Source organism: Cyprinus carpio, chromosome A1 (assembly GCF_018340385.1).
Source record: "Cyprinus carpio isolate SPL01 chromosome A1, ASM1834038v1, whole genome shotgun sequence".
Classification (NCBI taxonomy): Eukaryota; Metazoa; Chordata; class Actinopteri; order Cypriniformes; family Cyprinidae; genus Cyprinus; species Cyprinus carpio.
In genome coordinates this window covers 13,659,065-13,686,284 of record NC_056572.1, presented here as the reverse complement: position 1 = coordinate 13,686,284, position 27,220 = coordinate 13,659,065, and the positions used below count along the sequence as shown (strand labels likewise).

Here is a 27,220-nt window from a genome sequence, read left to right as displayed (position 1 = left end):
CGCGTCACGAGCCAATCACGGTTCTCCGTTCTTTCCGCCCGGTGTCAGAGGTCGCTTCCCCTGCCGGCTTTCATTCGCTCGTCTCTCTTTCTGAGTCAAGCAGCGATGGCGGAGCAGCAGCAGTTCTACCTCTTACTGAGCAACCTGATGAGCCCTGACAACACCGTCAGGAAGCAATCCGAGGTATGAAAGTCGGGTAGGGACCGCTTTGTGTGGATGTTTGACGGGAAATCGAACATGCTCGTCTCTTGCTTGGCTCGCAGTTTTAGCGCGGGCCGCTCAGCCTCGCTCTGGCCCAGCACATGTGTGGAGCGCGCGCTGCTGTTATGCGGCTTCGAATCATTTCAGAGAGTCGATTCCGGAAACAAATTCCTCCATTCTTTTGAGTCCGCATGCAGAGTTGTTCGTCGTATGACGCTTTAATTTTATGATTTTTATTAATATTTATTTGAGATTGTAACTAGGGAGTTGCACATATTAACCAAATTGTTACTGTTTTACTGATATTACCTTTAGTAGCCTGTGTTAAAAGTTGGAAGACTTCACACTTCAGTTCACTCTACACGAAAGTGATTTACAAAGACTGATTTCGGAAAAGCATATAATCATAACTAATCTTACTTTCTGTCATATGTAGATTTTGCAGACACCGTAATACGAAAATTTTTGAATTTAGAAGTCAGCCAAACCCTCAGTTTGACCGAATCGTTTTAGTGAATCGACTCAAAAGAATGATTCATTCGTGAGTCGGACGTTACTGTCGTGTTGCGTATCAACGTGGCCTAACATTACAAACGTGGTGTTTTATACGTTTCTGTGTTTCATCTCGGATATAAAAACACCTTATATATTCATTTTCTTTCTGACTTAATGTATTAACGTCTACTCTACGATACTGTCTTTGGGTCGTTACTCGAGCTGCGGTTGCTGTGTCGCTGCTAACCGGGCGCTGGTGTTGCTCAGATCGGCTTGAGCTGCTCAAACGGGTGGTTAAATCGATATTTCAGTTCTGCAAAGGGTTTTGGATGTAAGCGAGTCATATTTGCGTCTTATAATTCGAGAGCTGCCAGTCAAAGTGACGACCGCACAAACAAAATTACAATCTATTTGTACTTTGTATGCTTTTTACTCGATTTGAACTTCCCTCGACAAGCGCCGTGATAATCAAACTGCATTTCTTAGAAGAATAATGCATATTTAAAAACTCTTTATCGTCGCTATTGTGAACAGTCTTGTGTTTCACTCATTAAACAGTAACTTTACACCCGTCTTCACGCGATGAGATGAGCTTATCACAAAAGATGCCCATTCATACTGTCATGTCATGGAAACACTTTGGATTTGGGTCAGGGATATGCATTCAAAAGCATAGATAGACCTTTTTAAGTTTCTCTAAGCACGTATAAAGTCATTTTCGCATGGATGATCGCCAAGGTCCCAGATTTCGCGGCAAATTCAACCCCCCCCACAATGGGATCTCATTGGCACGTGTTCAGACTAGTCTTTTGTTAGCAGGTTCTTTATCTGTGGGGAGCTCATGTGGATCAGGATGGGTCATTGGGTCTTATCGCTCATCTCTGCCGTCGGTCAGCACTTTCCTTTAGTAAAGACAATGCATGACCAGCCTGCCGCTAATGCTCAGCGGAAACTGACTCAGACTCTCACGCATGACAAGGGCCAAATGGCCCCCAGAAATCAGCTGTGATGTCACTCTTATGTCTGACAATCCTACGAAATTGCAATTGAGTTTCCAAAACTTTGATGTTAACACCGGAGTAAAGGTGTGTGTGATTTCCTTGTTTTGATTTCACATTCCCATTGCACCATTCATTCCAGACATGCTACGCATAACCACCTCCAATTGTCACTTGTAAACTGACTCCAAGAATCTGTCTGACTCATGCAAAATGAACATCTTAACTTAGTCTATTTCCTCCTCCTGTGTGAACAGCGTCAACTTATTTTATTGCTTTTCAAGCTGCAATCGTTTCTGTCAATTCCACAAATTAAGACCTTAAAAGTCTGGATTCGGAGCACATCTTAAAGTTGTGGTATTAAATGTTGGGTGCATAACAAAAAGTAAAAGTCTTCATCAGTGGTTTTGATTTCAAATATAAATCTAAAAATCAAGATATATTTACTTGAGATGAAAGTCTTTAAGGGATACTCCACCCCAAAATGAAAAATTATTTATCACCTACCCCCATGTCGTTCCAAACCCGTAAAAGCTTTGTTCATCTTCGGAACACAATTTAAAATATTTTGGATGAAAACCGGGAGGCTTGTGACTGTCCCATAGACTGCCAAGTAAGTAACACTGTCAAGGTCCAGAAAAGTATGAAAGACATCGTCCAAATACGCAATCTGCCATCAGTGGTTTAATCATAACTTTTTATGAAGCGACGAGAATACTTTTTGTAAGCGAAGAAAACAGAAATTACTTTATTCAACAATTCCTTTGTCAACAGTCTCCTCTGTGTCACTCCATATCACCGCATGCTCTTCTGTATCATCTGCACCACTAGGATGCGCTGTTTTTACGTGTATTTAGCTTTGATTTGAAAGAAACAGCGCATCCTTGTGGCGCAGATGATACAGAAGAGCACGCGGTGATATGGAGAGACACAGAGGAGACTGTTTCGTAACGTTACGATTGAATCACTGATGGCAGGAACTATTCTGACGATGTCTTTCATACTTTTCTGGACCTTGACAGTGTTACTTATTTGGAAGTCTATGTGTACAGTCACAAGCCTCCCGGTTTTTCATCAAAAATATCTTAAATTGTGTTCCGAAGACAAACAAAGCTTTTACGGTTTTGGAACGACATGGGGGTTAGTGATTTAATGACATTTTTCATTTTGGGGTGGAGTATCCCTTTAAAATGTAACTTAAGTCAGTTGGCCATTAGGGGAATTAAAGTTTAATTTGAAATACTGAGGAAGAGCAACACTGTTTTTTTTTTTTTTTTTTTTTTTTTTTTTTTTTTTTTTTGCAGTTTGAAATACAGTAAAACTTGTTTCCATATTCGAGTGGTTTTCAAGTCTTAAGTAATTGTTTTTGGTTTTGTTGATTTTGATTTTGTGGTTGTGAGTTTAAGTTTGTGATTGTGTTTTTAAACTTTGAAATGTTGGTAATAACTCATTGCATTCTCTCTGGACATTTAAAGGGGTAGTTCACCCAAGAATGAAAGTGGTAATTCATGCACCCTCATGTTGTTCCAAACATGTATGAATTGCTTTCTTCTGTTTAAGACAAAAGATATTTTCAAAAATGTTGCAAACCATTGACTTTCATAATATGAAAAAAATGCTATGGAAATCAATGGCAACTACTTGGTTACCAACATTCTTCAAAATATTGCCTTTTGTTTTCAACAGAAGAAAGACACTCATACTGGTTTGGAAATGAGTAAATGATGACAATTAATTTTTGGGTGAACTATTCCTTTTAGAAAACGTTGATGCATTTTGTTCCTTTTAGTTCATTCCATAAAGTTTTTTTTTTTTACTTGGTCTTAAAAAGGTCTTACAACCATTTATATGTATAAACTGTGATGCCATGTCATTAACTTCATCTTTTGCCCTTGTAGGAAACGTATGACACCATCCCTGGTCAGACGAAGATCACATTTTTACTGCAGGCCATCCGCGATGCATCCGCTGCCGAGGAGGTATGAGAGTCTGTTTACTGTCATCAGCACTGTAATATTTATTCCAGGCATCCATTTAGAGATGCATAGTCTTTAAACTGTATAAATGGCAGAAAGTGCTTTGTTTGCACCATCCTTTATGCCTCATACCTGCTCTCTCAGGGTCTGATGGTGTGCCATTGTCTTGTGGTGTTCAAGATGTTATTAGTAGTTAAGTAGCTACGTTGTGCTGACCGTGAGTGGGCAAGGTTAAATGGAGACTGGTGTTGTTCAGACTGGACCTATGTTTATGCTAGGGTTGAATTTGGTTTCTGGAACAACTGATTGCTCAAGATGAGACCAGCAACTTATTCAGACTAACCTGCGCTGATCCAAAGCTTGTTATAGTTAGAAGTTTTAGCCTTAAAAGAGCACACTTAACCCTCTGTAAACCTCTTTTAGACACAGTGTGTTCGCTATTGTTCCAGTATTTGTAGTTAATTTGTGGTTGGGCTGCATGTTTAATCATTTAAACAAATTACAGGCTTGGATTTAATAAATTTCTTTTTATTTTTTATACAATTAACAAAAGCAAAGGCCTCTAACACTAGCTTGCTCTATTCTTTTTCTATTCTATCTGTTTTCTTTTTATTATGATATAAAAAAAAAAACTTGCTTCGTGTACTGCATTAAGCTAAATTAGACTTGATATGTAGGGCCCTATGAAATCAGTTTTATTTTTTCCTTAATTCAATAATTATTTATTATTATTATTATTATTATTATTATTATTATTATTTTTATTTTTTTATTTTTTTTCCCGTTTTAATTCCTTTTGGATTCTTTTTTTTTTTTCTCTCCAGTTTAAATTTTTCTCAGCTCCCTTTTAAGTTAAATTACATTTTATTAATCAAGAAGCATGTCTAATCAAACATCTACGTTTTCACATCAATTTATCAAATTCCGTGTTTTAGCATGTTTAATTATTTTAATGCATAAAACAACTTAATTTATTGATTTTTTTTTTCTTAAAGTAGGGCGGTTGCTATTCTTCTATGATTTTTTTTTTTTTTTTTTTTTTTTTCAGAAATTCTGTGTTGTATTTAATTTTTTCTGGTTATCAAATGAAGGCATAAAATATTAAAGGGGTCCTATTATGCTTTTTAAATTTTTTTCTTTTTTTCTTTTTAGTTTGTTCTGTGTTGTTGTTTTTTGATAATAAAAGATGTTCTGAGTTGTTAAGATGATAGTAGTATTATTAATGATGTGTTTTTTTTATTTGAAATCACTTTTCAAAAACTTCAACGAATGACTCATTTAGACTACAACGCATATTTTCCACGATTTGTGATTTCTCAAATACCGACGAATGGGACAAGACCTGGTAGAGCTGCACTAGAGAAGGCAATGAGTGTTATTATCACTATGTCGGAGACATGCTAGCTTTCCCAAAGCAGACAAACTTAGAGTGGTTACAATCATCCGGGTTTAAATCGCTCTCAAATTGATTTGATTTTGACGCAATATTTAAACTAAAGCTGGCAGGCAGCTATGTTAAGGGGCATGACATTTCCTGACCAGGCGCCATTAAGTGATTTACAACATTAAGTTGTAAATCACAACACACACTGGCCCAGCTAACCAGTCACTGCACATTTCGTATTTCAGAAGGCAGGCCTTCATTTGATACAGGAACTATTTGAGCCGTTCATGCCAGACTGGGGAGAGAGGTGTTGCAATGTGAAAAATAATGTTTTTCGAACAACCTAGTATGAGAGCCTGTTCTAGTACACCCCCAAAACAAAATCAAGACTTTGTAAAAGAGAGTAATAGGACCCCTTTAATTTCATTTATCTTTTAATTATTGAAAATCTAGTAATTAAACTTTATTTTTTGGCAAACAAAGGGGATTTACTATTAAAATTAAAACATGGAAGGAATTTTTATTTCTATTTTTTGTTTGTTTTGTTTTTTTTTCCCTATAGAAATAGGCCTAATGTTTGTTTAATTTTAGTAGGAGTAGGCTATGTACATTCTACTGAAAAATAGTAATAGGTACAATGTCTTCAAATCAAACCGGACTTTTATTTTGACGGGTTGGCGTGAATACCTTTACAGTTCTGTGTATGTTATATGATGCTAGTTTTACTCAAATCAAACAGTCATGAAGTGACTCTCAGAGCAGTTCTGGAGATGTTCATGTTTGCGTCCTCATTTAGTGAGATGGCAGATGCTGAAATCACTGCGAGCGTCACACGCGCTCCAGTGTGTGTGTGTGTGTAGTAAATGAAACCGCATGTCTGCGCCATTCATTAACAGACATGCAGAACATGCAGGATTCATATTTAAATCAACTTTTGCGGCTTAATATTTACAGATACTAGTCCATATCGTGATTTAAGTGTAATGACCTACCTTTAATTAACTAAATAAATTATATATTAAATAAATTCTGTGACATTTCGCATTAAACTGTGAATTCCATTTTGATGACTGGATTCCGTGATTCCGTCCACATTTTCCGCATTGCTGAAATCATAGGGCCCCTAGATATGGTTGAAATTACAAATTCCACTTGTCTTGACATTGGCGAAAAATTTAGTTTTGAAACAAAATGCAAATGCGCCTGTTTGGCAATATTTTGGATTTTGAAGTCTGTTTTTGCTGTTTATCTAAGAGGATTTTGTAAGGTTGTTTTTTTTTTTTTTTTTTTTTTTTTCGCTCCCCACAGTGTTTGCTGATTTTTACTATATTTAAACTGTGTAATTTATTTACAGGCTATTTAAAAGCGAAGGAAACAGAGTAAAAGAGGGAAAACCCCAGTGAACCCCCATAATGCTAATACTTTATAGGACCGCATAAGGAAGGTTTTTTTTTTTTTTTAATTTTTTTTTTAAAATATCTCCCAAAATGCTCTCTAGAGACTTATTGTTGACAGAGTCTGCACCTGGACAGGAACTGCAGTCATAAGTCAGCCCCTGTAGTTGTAAACTTCCCTTTAACGGTTCATCTACTTGTTTTCCTTAAACTTTAAGTCCCACATTTCAAACTGCGGCTTTATTTGCAAAGCACATCTTTGCAAAAATGATGTCTAAAACTCTCAAATGTGTCTCCACAGGTTAAGCAGATGGCAGCTGTGCTGCTGCGGCGTCTGATGTCCTCGTCTTTTGAGGAGGTCTATCCCAGCCTGGCCATCGACGTGCAGACGGCCATCAAGACAGAGCTGCTCGCTGGAATCCAGTCTGAAGGCTCCCCCAACATCCGCAAGAAGGTCTGCGATATTGCTGCAGAGCTCACTCGCAATCTCATTGGTTAGTCTAATTTTTTTTTAAACTTTTGGTTAATTCGTTTCTTAGGTTCAGAATGGAGGAATTGTGAACTATTTGATCTGTTCTTTTGTGCTTTTATGATGACGGAAACAATCAGTGGCCAGAGATCCTCAAGTTCCTGTTTGATTCAGTCAACTCTCAGGATGTCAACCTCCGAGAAGCAGCACTGCACATTTTCTGGTGCGTACATTTAAGCAACTGCAGTTTCAGTTGCTTCACCAAAACTGATTCAGGATAAGTTTGTTGTAAAAGTACATTCTGAATTCTGTTTCTGACCCGTTTCATCATACAGGAACTTCCCAGGTATCTTTGGCAATCAGCAGCAGCATTATCTGGAAGTGATCAAGCGTATGTTGGTTCAGTGTATGCAGGATCAGGAAAACCCACAGGTAAGTGTCTTAAAGGGGTAGTTCATCCAAAAATGAAAATTCTGTCTTTTACTCACCCTCAAGTGAGAAGATATTTTGAAGAATGTGTGTAACCAAACAGTTGATGGTAGCCATTGACTTCCATAGTATGGGGCAAAAAAATAACATGGAAGTTAATGGCTGCAGTTTGGCTACCAACATTCTTCGTAATTTCTTTTGACCAACAGAAGAAACAACTGAGGTCTTAAAGGGGGGTTGATTATTTAACTTTTTTTTAACATTAGTTAGTGTGTAATGTTGCTGTTATAGCATAAACAACGTCTGCAAGGTTACGACACTCAAAGTTCAATACAAAGAAACATTTTCTTTTAAAGAAATTGCTGTGTAAGGACTACAAAAAAGGCTGGTAGGGACTACAACAAGCTTCTTTCTGAGTTTTTGATATGTATTTCAATACGTATGTATATGTTGAGTAAAACATGTCTTGAGTATGTAAAAGGCGCACTAAGTGAATTTTGCCAAATGATGTTGACATTTAAAATCACCAAAACAGACACGCCCATATTTTGATAACGCCCCACATGTACAGTACATACAAAACCCTGGCAGCGATGATGGCGGAATCTGCTGGATGAGGGTATGATGTCATCATTAAGTGAAAGTGATGTGTGTTACTATGGTAATTCAGTGTAAACCTCAATGTAACACACCTATCAAGAAAAAAACAAAGCAACCTCAACATCTGATTCCTGGCCTTCCCGCTCCTTTTATTTCTCTCCATTGCTGAATACTGCTGATATTTATGCAGGTCCTATCTCTTGCCTGATCGTAAACCTTTTTTAATTTTGTTCCACCGAAATGTTTTTTTTTTTTTTTTTTTAACCTGCCATCTCTCGCTATCTATAGTTGATCTGCTAATATCTGCCCTGTGCACTCTTCTCCCTATCATTACTAGACATGCCCCTTACTGCTGATTGTCAGCGAGTGTGTTTTGGGACTCGGTCCGACACTGTAATCAAAAGCATTTTTCAAATATTGCTTAGTGCACCTTTAAACTTGCAGTTAATTGTGTGTTCCAAATTCAGCATCTAGCTGCCGATATTACATACTGCACCTTTTAGTTAAATAATCTGGCAAACACAATGTAAAAGATCCTAAGCCTTGCATTTTTTTTTTGTAATGTTGTTTTGTTTTTGTTTCCATTTACAGATTCGAACCCTGGCTGCACGTGCAGCTTCATCCTTCATCCTGTCCAATGAGAGCAACACAGCCTTGCTGAAACACTTTTCAGATCTTCTTCCTGGCATCCTACAGGTGAAGAATGCCTAATCACACCTTTACTCAGTAACTTGCACCTCTGCTCTTCTGAATTAGCGCTTTTCGGTCACTTGTTGATATTTTATGATTGAAAAGGGTTCTCACTAGTTCCCCCTCTGTGGTTGTGCTTTTAAATGCGCCTTTTTGCCAAGTTCACACTGGAGAACCACAAGGGCCGAGGATGGCATGCATATTAACACTTGTATAGTCACCATTGCACACTTTGTCTCCAATCAGGCGGTGAATGAATCCTGTTACCGTGGTGACGACTCTGTGCTGAAGTCATTGGTGGAGATTGCAGACACGGCCCCCAAATACTTAAGACCAAACCTGGAAGCCACTCTCCAACTGAGCCTGAAGGTGAGCCAACATATAAACCTGTTATACTTTATCTCGAGTATTGGGTAATACTTTATTATATATGAAGAGAGAGGGGCTTTCAGTGTGCGTGCTTCGGCTGTGTGTCAGTGTTAAATTTTATAATTTTTTTCTATATGTATATGGGAAAAAAAAGTGCAATTATGTGCCTGGTGGTTCCTTGAGGCAGCTCGTCTGTGCTGATCCTTGAGGTTTTATCTGACGGGCACAAATTGATCTCTGCAATTTAATGCTTGGAAGTTGCCATTCCTGTGCACCTTCCACAGCCCGGTTACAGAGACATGTCATGGGCATGTAAGAATGTTGATCTTAAGACTAAAACCATGTCCTGCTTTAAAAGTGTAAATGATACACAACTCATTTAAACTATGTGATATTTCATCATTATTTCAAATACAGAATCATGATCATTTTAGTCCATTTATATTGGGTTTTTCCTCTTCAGTTGTGCGCAGACACCAATCTTACAAACATGCAGCGGCAGCTGGCTCTGGAAGTCATCGTCACACTGTCTGAAACTGCTGCTGCCATGCTGAGAAAACATACCAACATTGTTGCTCAGAGTGGTAAGAGAGAGACATTTAACGCTTTGTATGTTACAATGCTAATTACCAGAGGCAAAGCTAATTAAAGTGAAATTTGTCAAGCTTAAAGCTACTAAAAGCATGTCAAACTATACAACTTAATGCATTTTTGTTTTGCATCAGCGTTTCAAGTAAAAAATGACTTTCAAAAACAGCTGATCTATTGTCACACTTAAATGAAGTCAGGTTGATAATGATGCTAATTAGTTATCCTCTTGACACTGCTAATTACTTGCAGTTGTGTAATGCTTAACCATTGAATGTCAAAAAGCCAGCTGCTGTGATGTTTAATAATTTTGCATGTAAATGTGTTCAGTACCTCAGATGTTGAGTATGATGGTGGATCTGGAGGAGGATGAGGAGTGGGCCATGGCTGATGAACTAGAAGATGATGATTTTGATAGGTGAGTTTAATATTTGTATAAGAGGTATAATCAATCTTTTTTTTTCAGGGGAGCAGCAGTCAATTGTGTGCTCATACAAAATTGACCAATCAGTTTTATTCTTCAAGACTAGTTAATTGACATACTAGTAATTCACATTACTAAAATAGTTTACTTGTGCAGCTTGCAAGGATTTGATATCTTTGCAGGGTTTCTGAGGGTCTTTAAGTCTTAATTTGCTCTTCCTCTAATTAGATCTGAGCTAAAAGTCTTAGATTTTTAAAGTCACGGCATTAAAAGTTGCATGCGCTGCAAAAATGAATATCCTCCTTTCTATTTTTGTCTTGGTCTCTAATACAAATATCTAAACTTCTCATAAAGGTACATTTACATTTAATTACATTTAATTAAGATATATCTTTTTTTTTTTTTAATGAAAAACTAAAACCTTAAAATTATTACTTGGAAAAACTTGCAATATTTTATTTCAGCTAGTTAAGGCAAAATTTCTAATTTATTTAATCTTGTCGTTATTTTACTACAAGTTAAACTAGAAATTTTGCCTGGTCAACTAACTGAAATCTAACATTTTATTTTAAACTGAAAAATGAATAAACTGTTTAATAAAAACAAAACTTAAACAAGACTTAAAATTAAAAAAGAAAAGATAATATAAAAAAGTTGATTCAAAATGCTAATAAATAGGGCTGCCCGATATATTGAAATATCGAGATGTGCATATCGCAACGGCATGCGATATCTGGATTATTTTAATAATAAACTACTTAAATCAAGCAAAGTGCACATGAACACAGGGATGCATTTCAGACAGCGTGAACATTGAGCTGATTCGTTTTTTGCATCTCCTTACATTTAAACAGATACGCACACACACAGAATTGTCAAACTCGTCTCGACAATCATTCTCATAAACGCAGTCAGTTGTTTTAAATGAATGTAAACAGCTAAGACAGAAATCGGATGAATATTAGGGATGCACGATAAATATCGGCACAATATTAATACGCATCTTGTCAGTAAAGCCGGTTCTGTAATCAGCATTAAATCTCACGTGCGTGCTTTCACGTGAAGCAGCATTTACTACATAGAGCTGTTGTTCAGTGACAAGCTGCGCAGGTTTTGCGCAGCTTGTCAGTGAACAACGTCTCTGTGTAGTAAATGCTGCTTCACGTGAAAGCACGCACGTGTGAAATTTACCGCTGATTACAGAACCTTATTTACTGACGAGATGCACATTAATATCATGCCGATATTTATCGTGCATCCCTAATGTATATCATTATACTGGATCCTTGCAGTCGGTCTTAAAGGGGTAGCAGTGTATAAATACCTGCTGCTGAATATGTCACTGTTTATCAAACAACAAAACACAGCTTTAACAAAGATTAATTTCTAATTTAATTCATAACGGTGAACACTATGCAGAGTTATTTTACACTTAACTTGCTGTACTACTGTTTATTTTATCTATGCTTGTTTTTTTTATTAATTACTGATTGTTCACTTGCCTTTTATGTTTGAACTTTCTTAGGCTATAGTTTTTGCTGTGGTATATGAAGTGCTTAAAGTGTCCTTTAAGTAATAAATGGAAAGCAAAGTTACATTGATAAAATAAGTAGCATTCATTTTTTTTTTTTTTTTTTTTTGTTTGTTTTGATTTTTGTTAAATTTTTTTTTTTGTTTGTTTAATTTTTTTTTATTTTTTGTTAAATGATTGTTGGTTTCTTTAGTTGTAGTGATGCTTATTTTTTTTTCCAAGAAAGAATGTGAAACACATATTGGTTATAGTTTTCTTTTTAAAATATTTAAATTTTTAATTTATTTTACACACTTAAGTCAATATCGTATCACACATCGAATATTGCATTATTTAACAAGGTATAGCATTTTTCTTCAATATCGCACAGCCCTGCTAATAAACTGTAATAGTATCCTAATGTATCTTAAAATAAAACTTGTTGGAAGTTGTGTTTTCATACTTGTTAATTCAACTTATTGTGTAGACGTTTACATTTAGAGCATAAAAACCTGCTGTGTTTGGCATTATTGCTTTGAAATGCCTGTGAATAATTCTTCATTGTTTCTGATAATAGATCATTTAAAAGTGTGATTTGACTCTTTCTGGCTTCTGCTCCTGTTCAGTAATGCTGTTGCTGGTGAAAGCGCTCTGGATAGGATTGCATGTGGCCTCGGAGGAAAGATTGTCCTTCCCATGATCAAACAGCACATCATGCAGATGTTGCAGAACCGTAAGTAAATGCATCAGGATCTGTTGTCATGATTGAGTTTATAAAAAATTTTTTTCATAAATATTTCTAATTTCTTCGCAGCTGATTGGAAGTATAGGCACGCTGGTCTGATGGCGCTCTCTGCTATTGGCGAGGGCTGTCATCAACAGATGGAGGCCATTCTGAGTGAGATCGTCAGCTTCGTTTTGCTCTTCTGTCAGGATCCGGTAAGAGCGCATAAATCACAGCACTTCATTTCTGATGTGTTTTGACAAGTATAGACACTAAACTGAGCCTCATACTAAACCCCTTCAGCACCCCCGGGTTCGTTATGCCGCCTGTAATGCTATTGGACAGATGGCCACAGACTTTGCCCCCACCTTCCAGAAAAAGTTCCACGACAAGGTATTGCTTGGTTTTGTTTTTACACATTTTTAAAAAAAAATTCTCACTAAATATAAATGCACTTATTTACCATTGTTCATGTTTTCTATAAAATAAAAGCGGGAGGCTCAAAAAGGAAAGGCAAAAACATAGCAGTGCACTGTTTGGAGTCTTCTGAAGTAGTTTGATCGTTTTAACAGAAGAAAGGGAAGAGTTTTTCACAAGTCTATCTAATCTCTTGTGTACTGCATTAGGAGTAAAATTGTGACTGTTTCAGTTCTATATAAATATTTAACTATGACGATACAACAATAATAAAAATGGTAATAATAAAAGAACTAAAAAAATCTCAAACAAGATCAGATCGAGTGTGTGAAGGAGATGTCTCTACATGGCCAATTCTTCAAATATCTGAATGAGCAATTGATAGACAAGGAAGCCAGTCTAGCTTGAAGTACTGGCCTGAAAGGAGAAACAAAGTGCCTGATCACTTTTAAATGTTTGTTTTTGCGAACTATCCTTTTAAAGCTTTTTGACTTCCCATTTTGTATCTCACCAGTCACATTCATCATTTTTTTTTTTTTTTTTTTTCTCTGTAGGTGATCTCGGCACTCTTGCAGACCATGGAGGATCAGACAAACCCTCGTGTCCAGGCCCACGCAGCAGCCGCCCTCATTAACTTCACTGAGGACTGTCCCAAAACCCTGCTTCTTCCCTATTTGGACAGCCTTGTCCAGCACCTTCATGTCATCATGGTCGCCAAACTACAGGAGGTGTGTCATGCCACCTATCCCTTTCATTTCGTTTGTTGGATTGGTTAAAGGGAGTTTGCTGCTCCTTTTAAAGGTTAACTCAGCTGCAAAGTGTTTTTGTTTTGTGGAAACATCAGTTTCTTCATGTGTTTTCTCTTCTGTTAGGTGCACAAAACTAACGCGGTGAGATTTAGTTTGATTTGTATTGGGGTCTGTTCAACTTCAATTCAGAAATGAATGCAGTTTCATTAAAGTTAGCTGAATTGAAATTTAATTGACCCTCAATTCAGATGTTAGGAGGTGTTGTGGAATTGTGTGATCACCATTAGGGCTGCACGATTAATCGAACGCAATTAATTGCGATTGTCATGCACATTTTGTAAGTAAAGCCGGTTTTGTGATTAGCAGTAAATCTCCATCACCTGCTTTCAGGTGGAGCAGCATTTACTACACAGAGCCTTAGTTCTCTGACAAGCTATGCAATATCGCTTTCATAATCGCAGTAGATATAATCGTAGGATTATGAATTTGACTAAATCATTCGTGATAATGACAGCTGTTTGTGTATCTTCTCAATGAACTACGGCACTGTGTAGTAAATGCTGCTCCATCTGAAAGCACGTGAAAATACCACATTTAATAACGTTTTTACTCCAAACTCACTTCATAACGTCAGTCGAGTGTCTGAAATAAATCCCTCTGTGAGATGATGTGGCTTCTTAAACAGAATAATTAAGGCACACAATATTTCATGGTATTCTAAGCAGTGATGAAGGCTATGTCGATAAGTATTTCATTATAGATACTTTATGATGAAAATTATAACTCAGATAAACCATATATAACCATATAACCATGTTGAATCAATGAAAGCAGTTAAATCTTCTGTTTATTCAGCTGCAGCGAAAGGCATTTCCTGGATTTCTTCTTCAGGGCATTTTTGGATTTTCAGCGTGAGAGCGCCCTCTGGCCTTTAGATGGAGATTTACTGCTGATCACAGAACTGTGCTTCACTGAAAGATACACATTACAATCGCAGATTCTGCCTAATCACGATTTATTGCCTTTTTGATTAAATTTTGATTAATTGTGCAGCCCTAATCACCATTGATTTGAAAGTGTGAAGACTTCTCTGCGTGCAGTGTTTGACACTATTGGTTTGTTCTGGGTGTGGTTTATGGTGGTGAGTTAATGCTTTAATTTTGGATTTTATTCTTCAGCTAATCCAGAAAGGCACCAAACTGGTGCTGGAGCAGGTTGTGACGTCCATTGCCTCAGTGGCTGATACTGCAGAGGAGAAGTTTGTGCCCTATTACGATCTGTTCATGCCCTCCCTCAAACACATTGTAGAGAACGCTGTTCAGAAGGTGCTTCGCCTGCTGAGGGGGAAGACCATTGAGGGCATCAGCCTGATCGGCCTGGCTGTGGGCAAAGAGAAGGTGCTTTTATTATTATTTTTTTAATGCATTTTAATCTATCATTTTAGATTAATTTTATTTGAATAATTTTTATTTTATTTTAAACTAATTTACTAATTTAAATTTTAAGGGGTGGGAATCACTAGAAGCCCCACGATACAATATTATCATGGTATTCGTGTCACAATACAATATTATTACAATTTTAAATATTGCGATATTCTGTGACTTATTGCAATTTATTACCTTTTTTTTCAACTTCAAATTGTCCCCAAAGGAAAACTTTGGCAACTTCTGTTTTAACTAAAAAGAAACATTTCTTAGTTTTTTTTTCTCACTTGAGTTTTATTGCTGTAGTGCGAAATGGGATTTTCAAGCAGACAAACTTAATCACAATTTAAAATAAATTAAAACTTATCCGTAATAAAATCTTACATCCGATTTGAACGCGGATATGGGGCTTTCCTGATAATTTTCCGTGATACTGGCGTCTGTATTTTACTAACTTACTGCATGCTGAAGGTGACCCAGCTGACCTAACCAGAAAAAAAAAACTCCACACCAGCATCTAGTGGACTGTAAAGAAATTGATTTTATTATTCTACCAAATAGTATAACCTTTTCGGCATGATGTGCCATTGTTTTTTTTAATTTTTCTGGTTAACCACTGTGCAAACCCCCGCCCCCCCCCCAAACCCCTTAATGCATTCTGTATTTATACAGTACATACACATTTTTAAATGATACTAGGCCGATTTGATTTTCATGCAAATAGTTTCTGAAGATTTTTTTCATAGTTTTTTTTTTTTTTTTTTTTTTTTTTTTTTTACTTTTCAAAAGTTTCTTGAATAACAGATTTACAGTAGTCAACTTTTGAAGTGGATCAAAACCTTTCATCAAAGTTGTCCGAAAACCTAACGCCCAAATTTGTTCTTGTCTTAGGACAACTTTGATTAACTGTTTTGATCCACTTCAAATGTTGACTACTGTACAGTGTGACCGTACTGAACACCACCGTATGTATGTGTGACAAGGCCAATGCATTAAAACCGTTCAGTTTAATCACCGTTCTATATTAATGCACTGCTTTAATTGATGCGCGCACACACCGCTTGCACACAGAGATCTGAGATTGTGCTGTACAAAAAGTAACAATTCAGAAGCTTATAAACTTGTCAGCGCTGTCACGCAACTTTTATCGATATTAAAATTATATCAATATATATTGCTCAGCAGGGGGGAGGGTAAAATCGCTGTTTTTTTTAAGTAACTATACTCAGCTTCTTTGTTTGTAGAATGAAACAGGCGCATATATCTCTCTTCACCTCCCTCTCTCTCTCTCTCTCTCTCTCTTCCAATCGTCCTCTCTCCTCTCCTCTCAGATCTCTCACTCTCTCTCTCTCTCGTCTCTCAGTCTCAGGCTCTCTCTCTCTCTCTCCTCTCTCTCTCTCACTCTCTCTCCTCTCTCTCTCCTCTCTCTCTCTCTCTCTCTCTCTCTCTCCTCTCTCTCGTCTCTCTCTCTCCTCTCTCTTCCTCTCTCTCTCTCTCTCTCTCCCTCGCTCTCTCTCTCTCTCTCTGTCTCTTCTCTCTCTCTCTCTCTCTCTCATCGCTCTCAAATGGTCATATTTGCAATTGCCTCACTGGATATTAGCTGTCAGTCATTTTAACATTTCTATCATAAACCGTATCATTAAGTGGACTAATATTAAATGATTTGATTCTTACCTCGCTCTTTAATGTTAAACTGACACTTCACGCTCTGCTTCTGTGAACAGTAAACCCCGCCTACTTTGATTTGATTGGCCATCTCGGTCTTTTTGACATTGAGCGTTGTTAGACAACTGAGGCTTTGATCTAAAGTGCCTTGTATGTGCAGCGTTCGCACACGCATCTGTAGACTAGCGCATATTAATCCTCACACTTTAATAGTATTAATAGCTCCTATCAGGCTGTGTGACAGAAGTTATTACCTCAAAATGTACGTCAGTATGTAGTTTTCCCTATTTGCTCACATGCCAGCGCTTATCCTTCTGTGTGCAACTGTTGGCACGCGTGCCGTAGGTTGCCGACCCCTGGTATAATAAAAGATCAATACTTGGCATCCATGTATCAATACAGTATTGCCACGGAAAATATTGCAATAATAATCTGTATCTTTTTTTTTTTTCCAGACATAATATTTAAGCTTTTTTCCATTATCAGATATGTTTTGTAATATTGTATTGACCGATATATGGCGCCATCTTGTGGGTGCTTTTAGCACTGCGTGCAAGACCGTCATTACGCACCGCATCTCGAAGAGAGATGAGTCAACAATAGTGTTTACAGTTAAAGTACCTTTATTTGCTTAAACTGATATGCTTTAACATATCAGCCAATAATGCACATGAGATGCGTTACACACTTGACTGATGTGTAGTTTAAGCTTGGCATTGAGAAATAGAGAAACTCAAGGAGAGTCAAACAATTTATAAAGTCATGCCCTAAAGACGTAACTTCACATGAGCTAAATTAGGCAGACTTAATAAGTGCATGTTGAAAACAAACCAGCTTAATTGAACTCTCTCAGTTGTTTATGCAGTGTAATTATACTCGTAAAGCTGCCGTTAATGAGTCCCGTTCACTCACCTGATTGACGCCCAGGCATGTTAAAAGCTACCGCCGTACTAGTACAAGATCCACTCGTTCACTCACTCAGTAACATTTTCTATATCTTTATAACCTTTATTTTGAAAATAAGCATCCAATAATTACAGTTCTGTGGAAATGATCTGTGCTAGAGATCTCTGCTAGAGATCGCTATTGTGAGAACGCATAGGAGAAAAACTGCGCTCTGTCAGCAGGTATTTCATAATCTAGACAAATTAAAGTACTATTCATAAATAACAGGCCAGTTGAGATCAAATTTTTTTTTTTCAAATTTTTTTTTTCCAGTTTTAGACCCTCTATTTACTTATGTAGGAGTAAAGTTGATTTGTTTGCAAGAGGGTGGTTGTTTGTTTAAGTGTTGTTAACATGGTGTCAAAATCAGAAGTAAAATGATAAATATCGGCTCAGCATATCAGTTATCAGTCATCATCAGAGATCTAAAAAAAAAACAAAAAAAAAACAAGATCGGTCAGTCTCTTATTTAATTAATTTATCCATTTAAATATTGACAAGTGAATACATCCCATTTAATCCTCAGGCATATGCCAACTACTCGTTAGAATAAGAAAAATTACAAATCGTAATGATTAATTTTTTTTTAAGCTTAGTCCATTTTTAGTTTTCTTTTAATTGTTTTAATTTAAATTTATTTTAGTGAAGTTTTGGTTAATTTAACAATTTTTTTTGTTTTATAATTTCTTAATCTAATTTTTTTCATTTATTTATCTTTTTTTATTGTAATTCTTTTCATTTTTATGTATTTTGATCCTTATTTTTGCTTAAAAGGATAAATTAAATAAAATGTATGTTTTATTTATTGTTTACAGTGTCCTTTTTTACGTTACATGAACTTAGTAATAACATAAAATTTTGCATAATTACATGCAACTTACCCTAAACCAAACAGTAAGTACATATTGTTTACTGCTGCTTCGGTCTTTTTATTTATTTTATTTATTTATTTTTGACTAGTTGCGTTAATTTAGATGCAGAACATCTTTATGACCACATCAAATGTGGAACTTTTTAGACATGCACTCCAACTTCCCCTCAGCGCCAGGCGCAAGTCAAATGAGTACAGAAATGGTACAGGTGACAAGGGAGCTTCAATAGAACAATATTGAACTGCGGTCAGAAGAGATGTCAGGCCATATGCCAGTAAAAATGATTTTTCCTCCTGTCAGCTGTTGTACTGTGCTCGTAGTATGTGCTCTTCAAATGCACACACAAATGCCGCGATGCGCTGTAGCCTGTATCATTTCATATCAAAGTGCAAAAAACTACGAGCATGCAATGTTGTAGTTATGCCATCAGTTAAGTCCTAAAGTTATCAGAAAGACTATTAAAGCTGCCTTTAAACTGTGCATGCAAGTATTTGTTAAACGAGTTGCATTTAAAAACATGTTTTTGAAATGCAGTGGTTTTCAAAACTGTTCTGGAGCAGCGCAGAGCTGGCTCCCTCATCTAACACCCCAAATTCAACTTGTCAGCTCATAAGTAGAGACTTTAAGACCTGAAGCAGGTCAGAAAAGGTAAATAGTTATGAGAAAATACGATGCATGTCAGATCCGTGTCATGTTCAGCAGCAGTCAATGATTAAATATTAGAGGGGAAAAAATCAGAGACATCAGTAGTATTGGTATCCGTGATACTTGCCTTCAGTTATAAAAGATGCCATTAAACAAATATTTTAAAAAAATACCGTCTTTGTAGTTTCTGCATTAATTTAAAGATTGAATGTGAAATTATTGCAATATAAAAGTATTTTTAAATAGTATTGGTATTATTATTATTATTATTATTATTATTATTTTTTTTTTTTTTTTTTATCGATTGACAGCTCTAGTAAAAACCTGATTTGTGTCCATCCAACCCTTTTGCATTATTTCTCTTGTAGTTCATGCCGGATGCTTCAGCTGTGATGCAGCTCCTTCTGAAGACACAGACTGATTTCAATGACCTGGAGGACGATGATCCACAGGTCAGAAAGCACCAGCTGTGCATATCATAGAGCCGGAGTTCAAAAGTTGCCTTTCTCTTATTGTGTGTCTGAGCCGCTGTCTTGTGCCTACAGATCTCCTACATGATCTCGGCCTGGGCGCGCATGTGTAAGATCCTGGGGAAGGAGTTTCAGCAGTACCTGCCTGTGGTGATGGGCCCACTGATGAAGACTGCCTCCATCAAACCTGAAGTGGCCCTTCTTGATAGTAAGTGATCTTTCTACACAAGGCAACACTCTTCCGGTGCACGAGAAATATTGTACATTTTATTCAGACTTTAATGTTTTTGTTGTTAAAATAAAAATATTGGTTTAAATTTACAACTACTTTAATGTTAATAATAAAATAAAACAGTAGTAATTTAAATCAGAATGACTATATTTTATAACCTATGTTGTAGTAGTAATAATAATACTACTACTAATAATGGTTATAAAATATAGAAATTAATTTAAATTTACAACTTTTGTAGTAATATTACAATGACGACAAATGACAACAGTAGCTGTAATTTAAATCAGTTATCAGTTAACCTATAATACAACTGTTATTGTTCTTTTGTTAATAGCAACAAAAAAATGACTAATAATACTAACAAAAGACAATATTATAAGTCATATTATTATAAAGACTATAATAGTCTATTATAATTTTTATAATGTGCAATAAATAGTAGTAATAAATCAGTGGGCTATTTCTATATTTTATAACCAATAATAAGGTGTTGGTTGTTACTAGACTTGCACTTAATGTTATTAGGGGCCAAGCACTGAAGGTGCGTAGGCACCTATTGAAATAGTTGGCCGCCTTCCTCTTCCTCCTCCTTCTTCTTCCTCTTCCTCCTCCTCTTCTTCCTCCTCTTCCTCCGCCGAAAGTCTGTGGCAGCCCATAGAACCGCTTGCTGGAAAGTTGTGAAATTTGGCAAACTGATAGAGGACAGTCTCAACATTAACCATAGCAAATTTAGAGTCTCTAACTCTCTAGTGCCACCACTTGTCCAAAGTTTCAATATTTTTATGCTAATAACTTTTGAACCATAAGGCAAAGAAGGAAAATTATTTTTTTCCTCTGAACCCTTGGCTCATGCCAAGTCGAATGAACACCAAAATTCAAAAATCTATATTTTCGCTATTTTCAGGTGTTCAAAGAACCTTTGGCTCTTCTTCACTCAGCTGAGTGTGAGTTTGTGTAACACTTTTTCATCTGACTCCTACAGCTCAGGACATGGAGAACATGTCCGAAGATGACGGTTGGGAGTTTGTGAATCTTGGAGACCAACAGAGTTTTGGCATCAAGACCGCAGGACTGGAGGAGAAAGCCACAGCGTGCCAGATGCTGGTGAGATGGCAATCCACCCACACATGCGATTTAACCAGCATTGAAAATGAACACTTACTGTCAAACTTTAAGATGCATTAAGCCACCCAAATGAATGATTGATGAAGAAATCCTGTGGCTCTTGATGTTTTTGGCAGGTTGTTTTTCCCAAAGAGCCTGGAAATATTCCAAAACCATTACATTTCCTTATTTAAAATTAGATGGGATAAAATAATGCACTTAAAATAAATGAATCTAAATGTTTTTTAATGAAATTATGATAATGTTTTGTTTGTGTTGTGGTTCCTCAGGTGTGCTATGCTAAAGAGCTGAAAGAAGGTTTTGTCGAGTACACAGAGCAAGTCGTCAAGCTCATGGTTCCTCTGCTGAAGTTCTACTTCCATGATGATATCCTTCATGAGACTACAATCACTTATCACTTATATTCCGTATGATCTTGCAGTGTAATGGTCAAAGTGTTCTGAAATAAAATTGAAGATCTATATAGGTACTAAGAACTATATTAAAACTAATAAGTGAAAAACACAATCATAAACAAAGTAATTTAAATGCATTAAAATGTATTTAATATGTAATAAGTAATTTATTAAAATAAAAATAAGAACTAGTTCAAAATATTAAATATAGTAGTATATCAGTTAAAATGACCCAGTTGCTTGATATGCTTTCAGACTGTGTAACAGTCTTTGTTTTAAAGCCTTGATCAGAAAAGGTTTTTCACGCACCTGAGATTTGGTTAGGATCCTTAACATGTTTTTCACGTGTGCGTGTGGCGGCGGCTGAGTCTATGCCTCTCCTGCTGGAATGTGCTCGTGTCCGAGGCCCAGAATATCTCACACAGATGTGGCACTTCATGTGTGACGCCCTCATCAAGTCCATCGGCACCGAACCCGACTCAGATGTGCTGTCAGAAATCATGCACTCGTTTGCAAAGGTAGTTCACATGTAAACTAGGTCAGTGTTTATTCTGAAGTTCACTGGGGGTTTGTACTGTTAGAGCTGGAAATGTTGTCTGTTCTCCAGTGTTTGTGTGCTTTATAATTCAGTGTGATCTGTCTTAGTGCATCGAGCTGATGGGAGATGGATGCCTGAACAATGAGCACTTTGAGGAACTGGGTGGCATTTTAAAAGGAAAACTAGAGGAGCACTTTAAAAACCAGGAGCTCAGACAAGGTGAGTTGCACAGGAATTTATTTTTATGTTCCGAGGCTACATTTTCATGAGGGAAAATATAGTAAAAACAGCAATGATGTGAAAGTGTAATATAAAACAACTGCTTTCTATGTGAATAAATTTGAAGGCAATTTATGTGTCACATGATCCTTCAGAAATCATTCTAATACAGATTAGTGTTAAACAGTTTAATGATTTTTAGTAATTAAAATGCATGTCTAATTAATTGAAATCATGAAATGTATAGTTATACAAATTACTTGGCTCTGACTAATGATAGCCAAAAAATTACTGCATATAGTAAATTTGCCAGACTATTAAAAAAAGTTATTCTATAGCAATTGTGTTCATTTGAATCATATTGAAATCACATTTTCTGAAAATAAAGTTTATCCTTGAATGTAGGTTTGAACACTGTTAATTGGCTAATTAGGTGTCATTGTCAGCCAATCGCAATCTTCTGATGTTTCAATTGGTCTAGCTGTTGTCACCAGTTTTCATCTAAAATTCATACAGGTTTGTGGAGTTTTTCTGATTAATTGTTTTTGTTCTCTGCAGCCAAACGACAAGATGAAGACTATGACGAGCAGGTTGAGGAGACGTTACAAGACGAGGTGAGCAGCTCATCTCACGTGTTTCTTCTAAGTGATTCTTTGATTTAGATCACTAATTGTGAAGCTCCTTGTGATCTGTGTTCAGGATGACAACGACGTCTACATCCTGACCAAGGTGTCAGACATCCTGCACTCGATCTTCAGCAGTTACAGAGAGAAGGTTCTTCCGTGGTTCGAGCAGCTGCTGCCAGCTATTAGTCAATCTGATCGTAAGTACTTAGATCTGCAGTTAAGCTCTGTTTTTAACTGGTTATAGACTCTTTATCCACGTATTGTTCCTTTAGTGTCCTCACAGACCCTGGGCGGGACAGACAGTGGGGTTTGTGCATATTCGATGATGTAATCGAACACTGCAGCCCATCTTCCTTCAAATACGCGGAGTACTTCCTGCGGCCCATGATGCAGTCGCTGTGTGACACCAGCCCGGAGGTGCGACAGGCGGCAGCGTATGGCATTGGTGTCATGGCTCAGTTTGGAGGAGAAAACTACAGGCCTGCTTTCACAGGTTGGACATCCTTTGTCACTTGCAACCTTTGTTGTTGGGCACGATTAGTCCCAATAGGACACTATGAAATCAGTGTTATTTGTTCCCAAATTCCAGTTTCTAAATTTTAGTAGACAAAAAGCATGTCTAATTCATTAAAATCATGCAACTTGTGTAGTTTAACAATTTAAGATTTTTGAGAACCTGTGAAACAAGTTTTATGGTTTTACTTTTATTCAGAAAATTCAGTATTTTTCCCTTTTCACCCCCCTTGGGTTCCAGTTTAATTTCATTTTTTAGAAATCGAAAACCATGTATAATAAACTGAAGCTCTTGCTAAATCTAAGTTTAATATTTAAGTAAAAAAAAAAAACAAAAAAAAAAACATCTATTTTAATGGTTAAATTAACATTTTTGTAATCCAAAAAGCATGTCTAATTCATTCAAAACATGGAACTTGACTACAGTTTATTAAAAGTTTAACAAAAGTTTACATTTTAGGGCCGTGTTAAATCAGTTTTATGTCACACTTCTTTTTTGTTATATTAATTTGAGCAAAAAAAAAAAAAATGGAGTCAGTGTCTCAATTCATAAAGACTTGTTTCACTATTGGAATCTACTGAATGAATGGCGATAAATCAGTCAGCAGCTTGTCAATGACATAATTTTTTTTTTTTTTTTAAACGGGCAGTTGTCGCCACCTGCTGGAGGAAGAGGATAAGCGTTACAATACATACACGTGTTTAGATACTTTCGTTTTGAATGCTAATGTAGTGAATAAGTATATATATTTATAAGTATATATATTTATAAGTGTGATGTTTGTTATTTTTATTAAATATGCTAGAGAACAGACGAATCGCTCTCGCTGTACTTTGATGGCAAACACCGACTAGTCTGCACAGCGCCGCTTCAAGCGAACAACTCACAAGCTGCTGACGTGATATATTGCCAGCACAACTTAAGCACATGCAAGTTATTTCTATAATTGGCAAGGCAGATCGGCATAATTTCTCATATCGGGCCGATATTAAAATTTTAAGCCTTTATTGGCTGATTCCGATAATATTGAGCATCCCTATTTTTAGTAATCAAAAGCATTTCTAATGTATTAATCATGAAACTTGTCAAATGTAATTTTTAGAGCCTTTATTACTTTTTCTATTATTATTCTGGATTTTGTTTTTATGGTTAAATTAAATGTTAGTAATCGAAAAGCATGTCTAAGTGAAATCATGAAACCTGTTTATGAAATTTATATTCATCTGGATCATTCATTTTCTTCTGGATTTATGATTTAATACAAATGATCAAAAATGATGGTAATAGAAGGCATGGAACATGAGCAGTTTTTCATCTTCTAATAATCAAATTCTGCATGCAGACTTCATATTTCAGTAGCAGACTTTTTGAACTTGATTTTGTTCATCCCAAATTTGCCCAAATCCATGAAATTCTGCATTATACAGTAGTTATTATGATTGTTAATTTTATATGCATGTATTATATTACATTATTTACATTATATGCGTGCTGTGATGTGTTTTCCAGAGGCTGTCCCTCTGCTTGTTGGAGTGATCCAGGCTCCAGACTCCAGAGCTAAAGAAAATGTCAACGCCACTGAGAACTGCATCTCTGCTGTGGCCAAAGTCATGAAGTACCGCCCAGAGTGCGTCAACGTCAATGAGATCCTCCCTCACTGGCTGTCCTGGCTGCCGCTCAATGAGGATAAAGAGGAAGCTGTCCACACGTTCAACTATCTCTGTGACCTCATTGAAAGGTGAATGTCTGTTAGCTGATGTGAACACTGGGAGTTTTAAATGCAGGTTTGTGATTTGACTTTAATGCCCATTTCTTTTTGCAGTAACAATTCCATTGTTCTTGGACCTGATAATACGAATCTCCCCAAGATTTTCGTTATAATCGCAGACGGTGTTGCGAATGAATCGATTAAAGGTGAAGATGGCTGCAGCAAACGAATGGCCAACGTTATTCGTCAAGTACAAGTAGGTTTCATGTCATTTAATATGAACAAACTGCTTTATTACATGCAGGCAAACTAACACCAGTAGAAAGATTGCAGAACTGCAAAATTATTGTAATTTTGCTAAAAATAATGCTTTCAACGTAGAAAAGCTTTATAGTTTTGTTTTTTAGTACATCTTGGTGAATATCAGTGTTTATCTTATGTTGGCACTTATAGATTGTTAAAAATGGCCTTAATGATTTCAAACTATTTTTTTACTATATTGCATGCATTATTTAAAATGGTTCAGTTTAAAAAAAAAATGCGTTTATCGATATAAATTGAATATCAAAGGGCTAATTTATGCATGTTATGTAGCCTTAGCATTTAAAAATCTCAATTGATTTTTTTTTTAACATGTAGATATGTATATTGATGCCTATAAATAGTAAATTATTTATCATTGTTCTCATAAAATACAAATTTATATTGAATGTCTTAAAATATTCACATGTGTAAATTTAGATGTTATTGCAAAATGTGTTTATCTCTGCTATAAAATACATTTTCAGTGCATCTAATGATGGTTCATAGATTTCTGGTTCTTCTGTGTGAAAAGTAGCCCTTTTTTGCTTCTAGGTTGAGTAGAATTTGCATGGTATTTTCATGTCAAGTGTCTGACTGTGCTCCGTGTTTTTTTTTAGGTTTCTGGAGGACTCTGGACGCAGTGTGTTTCAGCGCTCAACGAGACTCAGCAGAAGGCCATCCAGGACCTCCTGAACACGGCTTGAGTGAACGAGCGAAGCCTTAACCCCATAAAACAGCCCATCTATTGAGGATTAATAAACTGTGCACCTGGAATTCCACATCTAGATTTTTGGCCCTTTCCATATTTTGAGTAAAGAACCACCACCATGAGACTTGAGTTTGTGTTGGGCCTCTGAGCCTTCTGGACCTGATCTCTCAAAGTCTTCAACAACAGCAGGGCCGAGCGTCCAGCAGCTACATGTGTCTTTGTGTGTCTCACCTCAAAAAGGGCCAATGGCTTCAGAAACCCTCATCTTGAGCGGACGTGGGGGGTTTAGGGGTATGAAATGAAACTAACCCTCATCCATCATAGATCTTTAAGAATTTCTGGTGTAGAAATTGTGCTTTTCTCCCTTATGAGATCCGTTATAGTTGTTTTGTCAACTTGTGTGTCTGTCGATCCTTGCTGAAGCTGATTTAGGGGTCGGTCCGACTCTTTTCACCGACGGATCGGACTGAACGGACTCGGACTTGGATGAGCTCGATTGAAAGAGCGATGATGCAGCAGTCATAGCGTTGACTTTTTGTTTGGTTTTCTTTTAGGTTTTTGTTTTCTCTTCAATGCTGGTCCAGATCGCCGGCGAGGATGTTTGGGAGAAACGGGCAACGGTTTGCTCCACCTTCGCTGATATGTGTGTTACGGCTAAAATTGTCTGTCATTGGCTCACTTAATCCATTTAATGAAATAAACAACATGGGAAAACCAGGACTCTGGGTTCAGGGCTTCTGATATTATGAAGGAAATGCACAAATGTGAAGCCTGTTGGCTTATGGGTTGTCACATGTCCATGGAACATTTGTATATGCAATCTATCCTGGTTAATCATTTTACAACACTTTCAGTATTAAAGCTGCAAGACATGCTGAACTTTGTGTTGGTTTCATTGCTAACTACATGCTCTCAATATATGTTAAGTTAAATAAAATGATCTTTGATCCTATTAACAACAGTAAACCCCTCCCCTCCCCCCTTAAGTTTACTGTAGGGTTTCTCACTAGAGTGCTTTTTAACTCGTTTACAAGAGGATACAATGCTTAAGACGGAAACTAACGTTACGGAAGATTTTCACATGGTATTTTATGGATTTACAGCAGAAACTAGAGATAAAGTGATTAGGAGTTTAAAGGAAAAGATTTGTAATATCTGTGAAATGTACTTTTTACAAAAATAAGTGCATATAAACAGTTTCCGCAGATCTTTTTAAAAGTTATCAAATTGAGGCTTTAGTTTTAGGTGTTAAATCTGAGCAGAATGTCTAAAATTAAAATCATGGCAATTAGATTCTTCCTCAGTATTTTGTATTGCAATATAAATATAAAAACCTTAAAATCAAGATACCTTGACTTGAGATGCAAACTGAGGATATGAAGTCCTGTTCTCTGAGAAATGGAACAA

General features: G+C 36.5%; 1 protein-coding gene and 1 non-coding gene across 2 annotated transcripts; both read left to right on the top strand.

Moving 5' to 3' along the window:
- LOC109053238 (importin-5-like) lies at positions 1–26,692 on the top strand. The gene is given in 28 exon segments (XM_042744733.1): positions 1–183; positions 3,593–3,673; positions 6,750–6,942; positions 7,038–7,140; positions 7,253–7,349; positions 8,538–8,642; positions 8,883–9,005; positions 9,469–9,589; positions 9,924–10,011; positions 12,154–12,260; positions 12,342–12,466; positions 12,555–12,644; positions 13,223–13,396; positions 14,596–14,814; positions 19,340–19,423; positions 19,517–19,649; positions 20,659–20,780; positions 21,071–21,167; positions 21,542–21,714; positions 21,842–21,953; positions 22,512–22,567; positions 22,653–22,754; positions 22,756–22,776; positions 22,852–22,872; positions 22,874–23,072; positions 24,603–24,831; positions 24,916–25,057; positions 25,722–26,692. Coding segments are annotated over 28 exon segments (3,282 nt in total). The 5' UTR covers positions 1–105; the 3' UTR covers positions 25,809–26,692.
- Positions 9,171–9,308, top strand: LOC122146840. Its single transcript, XR_006161279.1, has one exon. It is a non-coding gene; the product is annotated as a small nucleolar RNA SNORA84 (small nucleolar RNA).
- Positions 26,693–27,220: the final 528 nt, after the last annotated feature.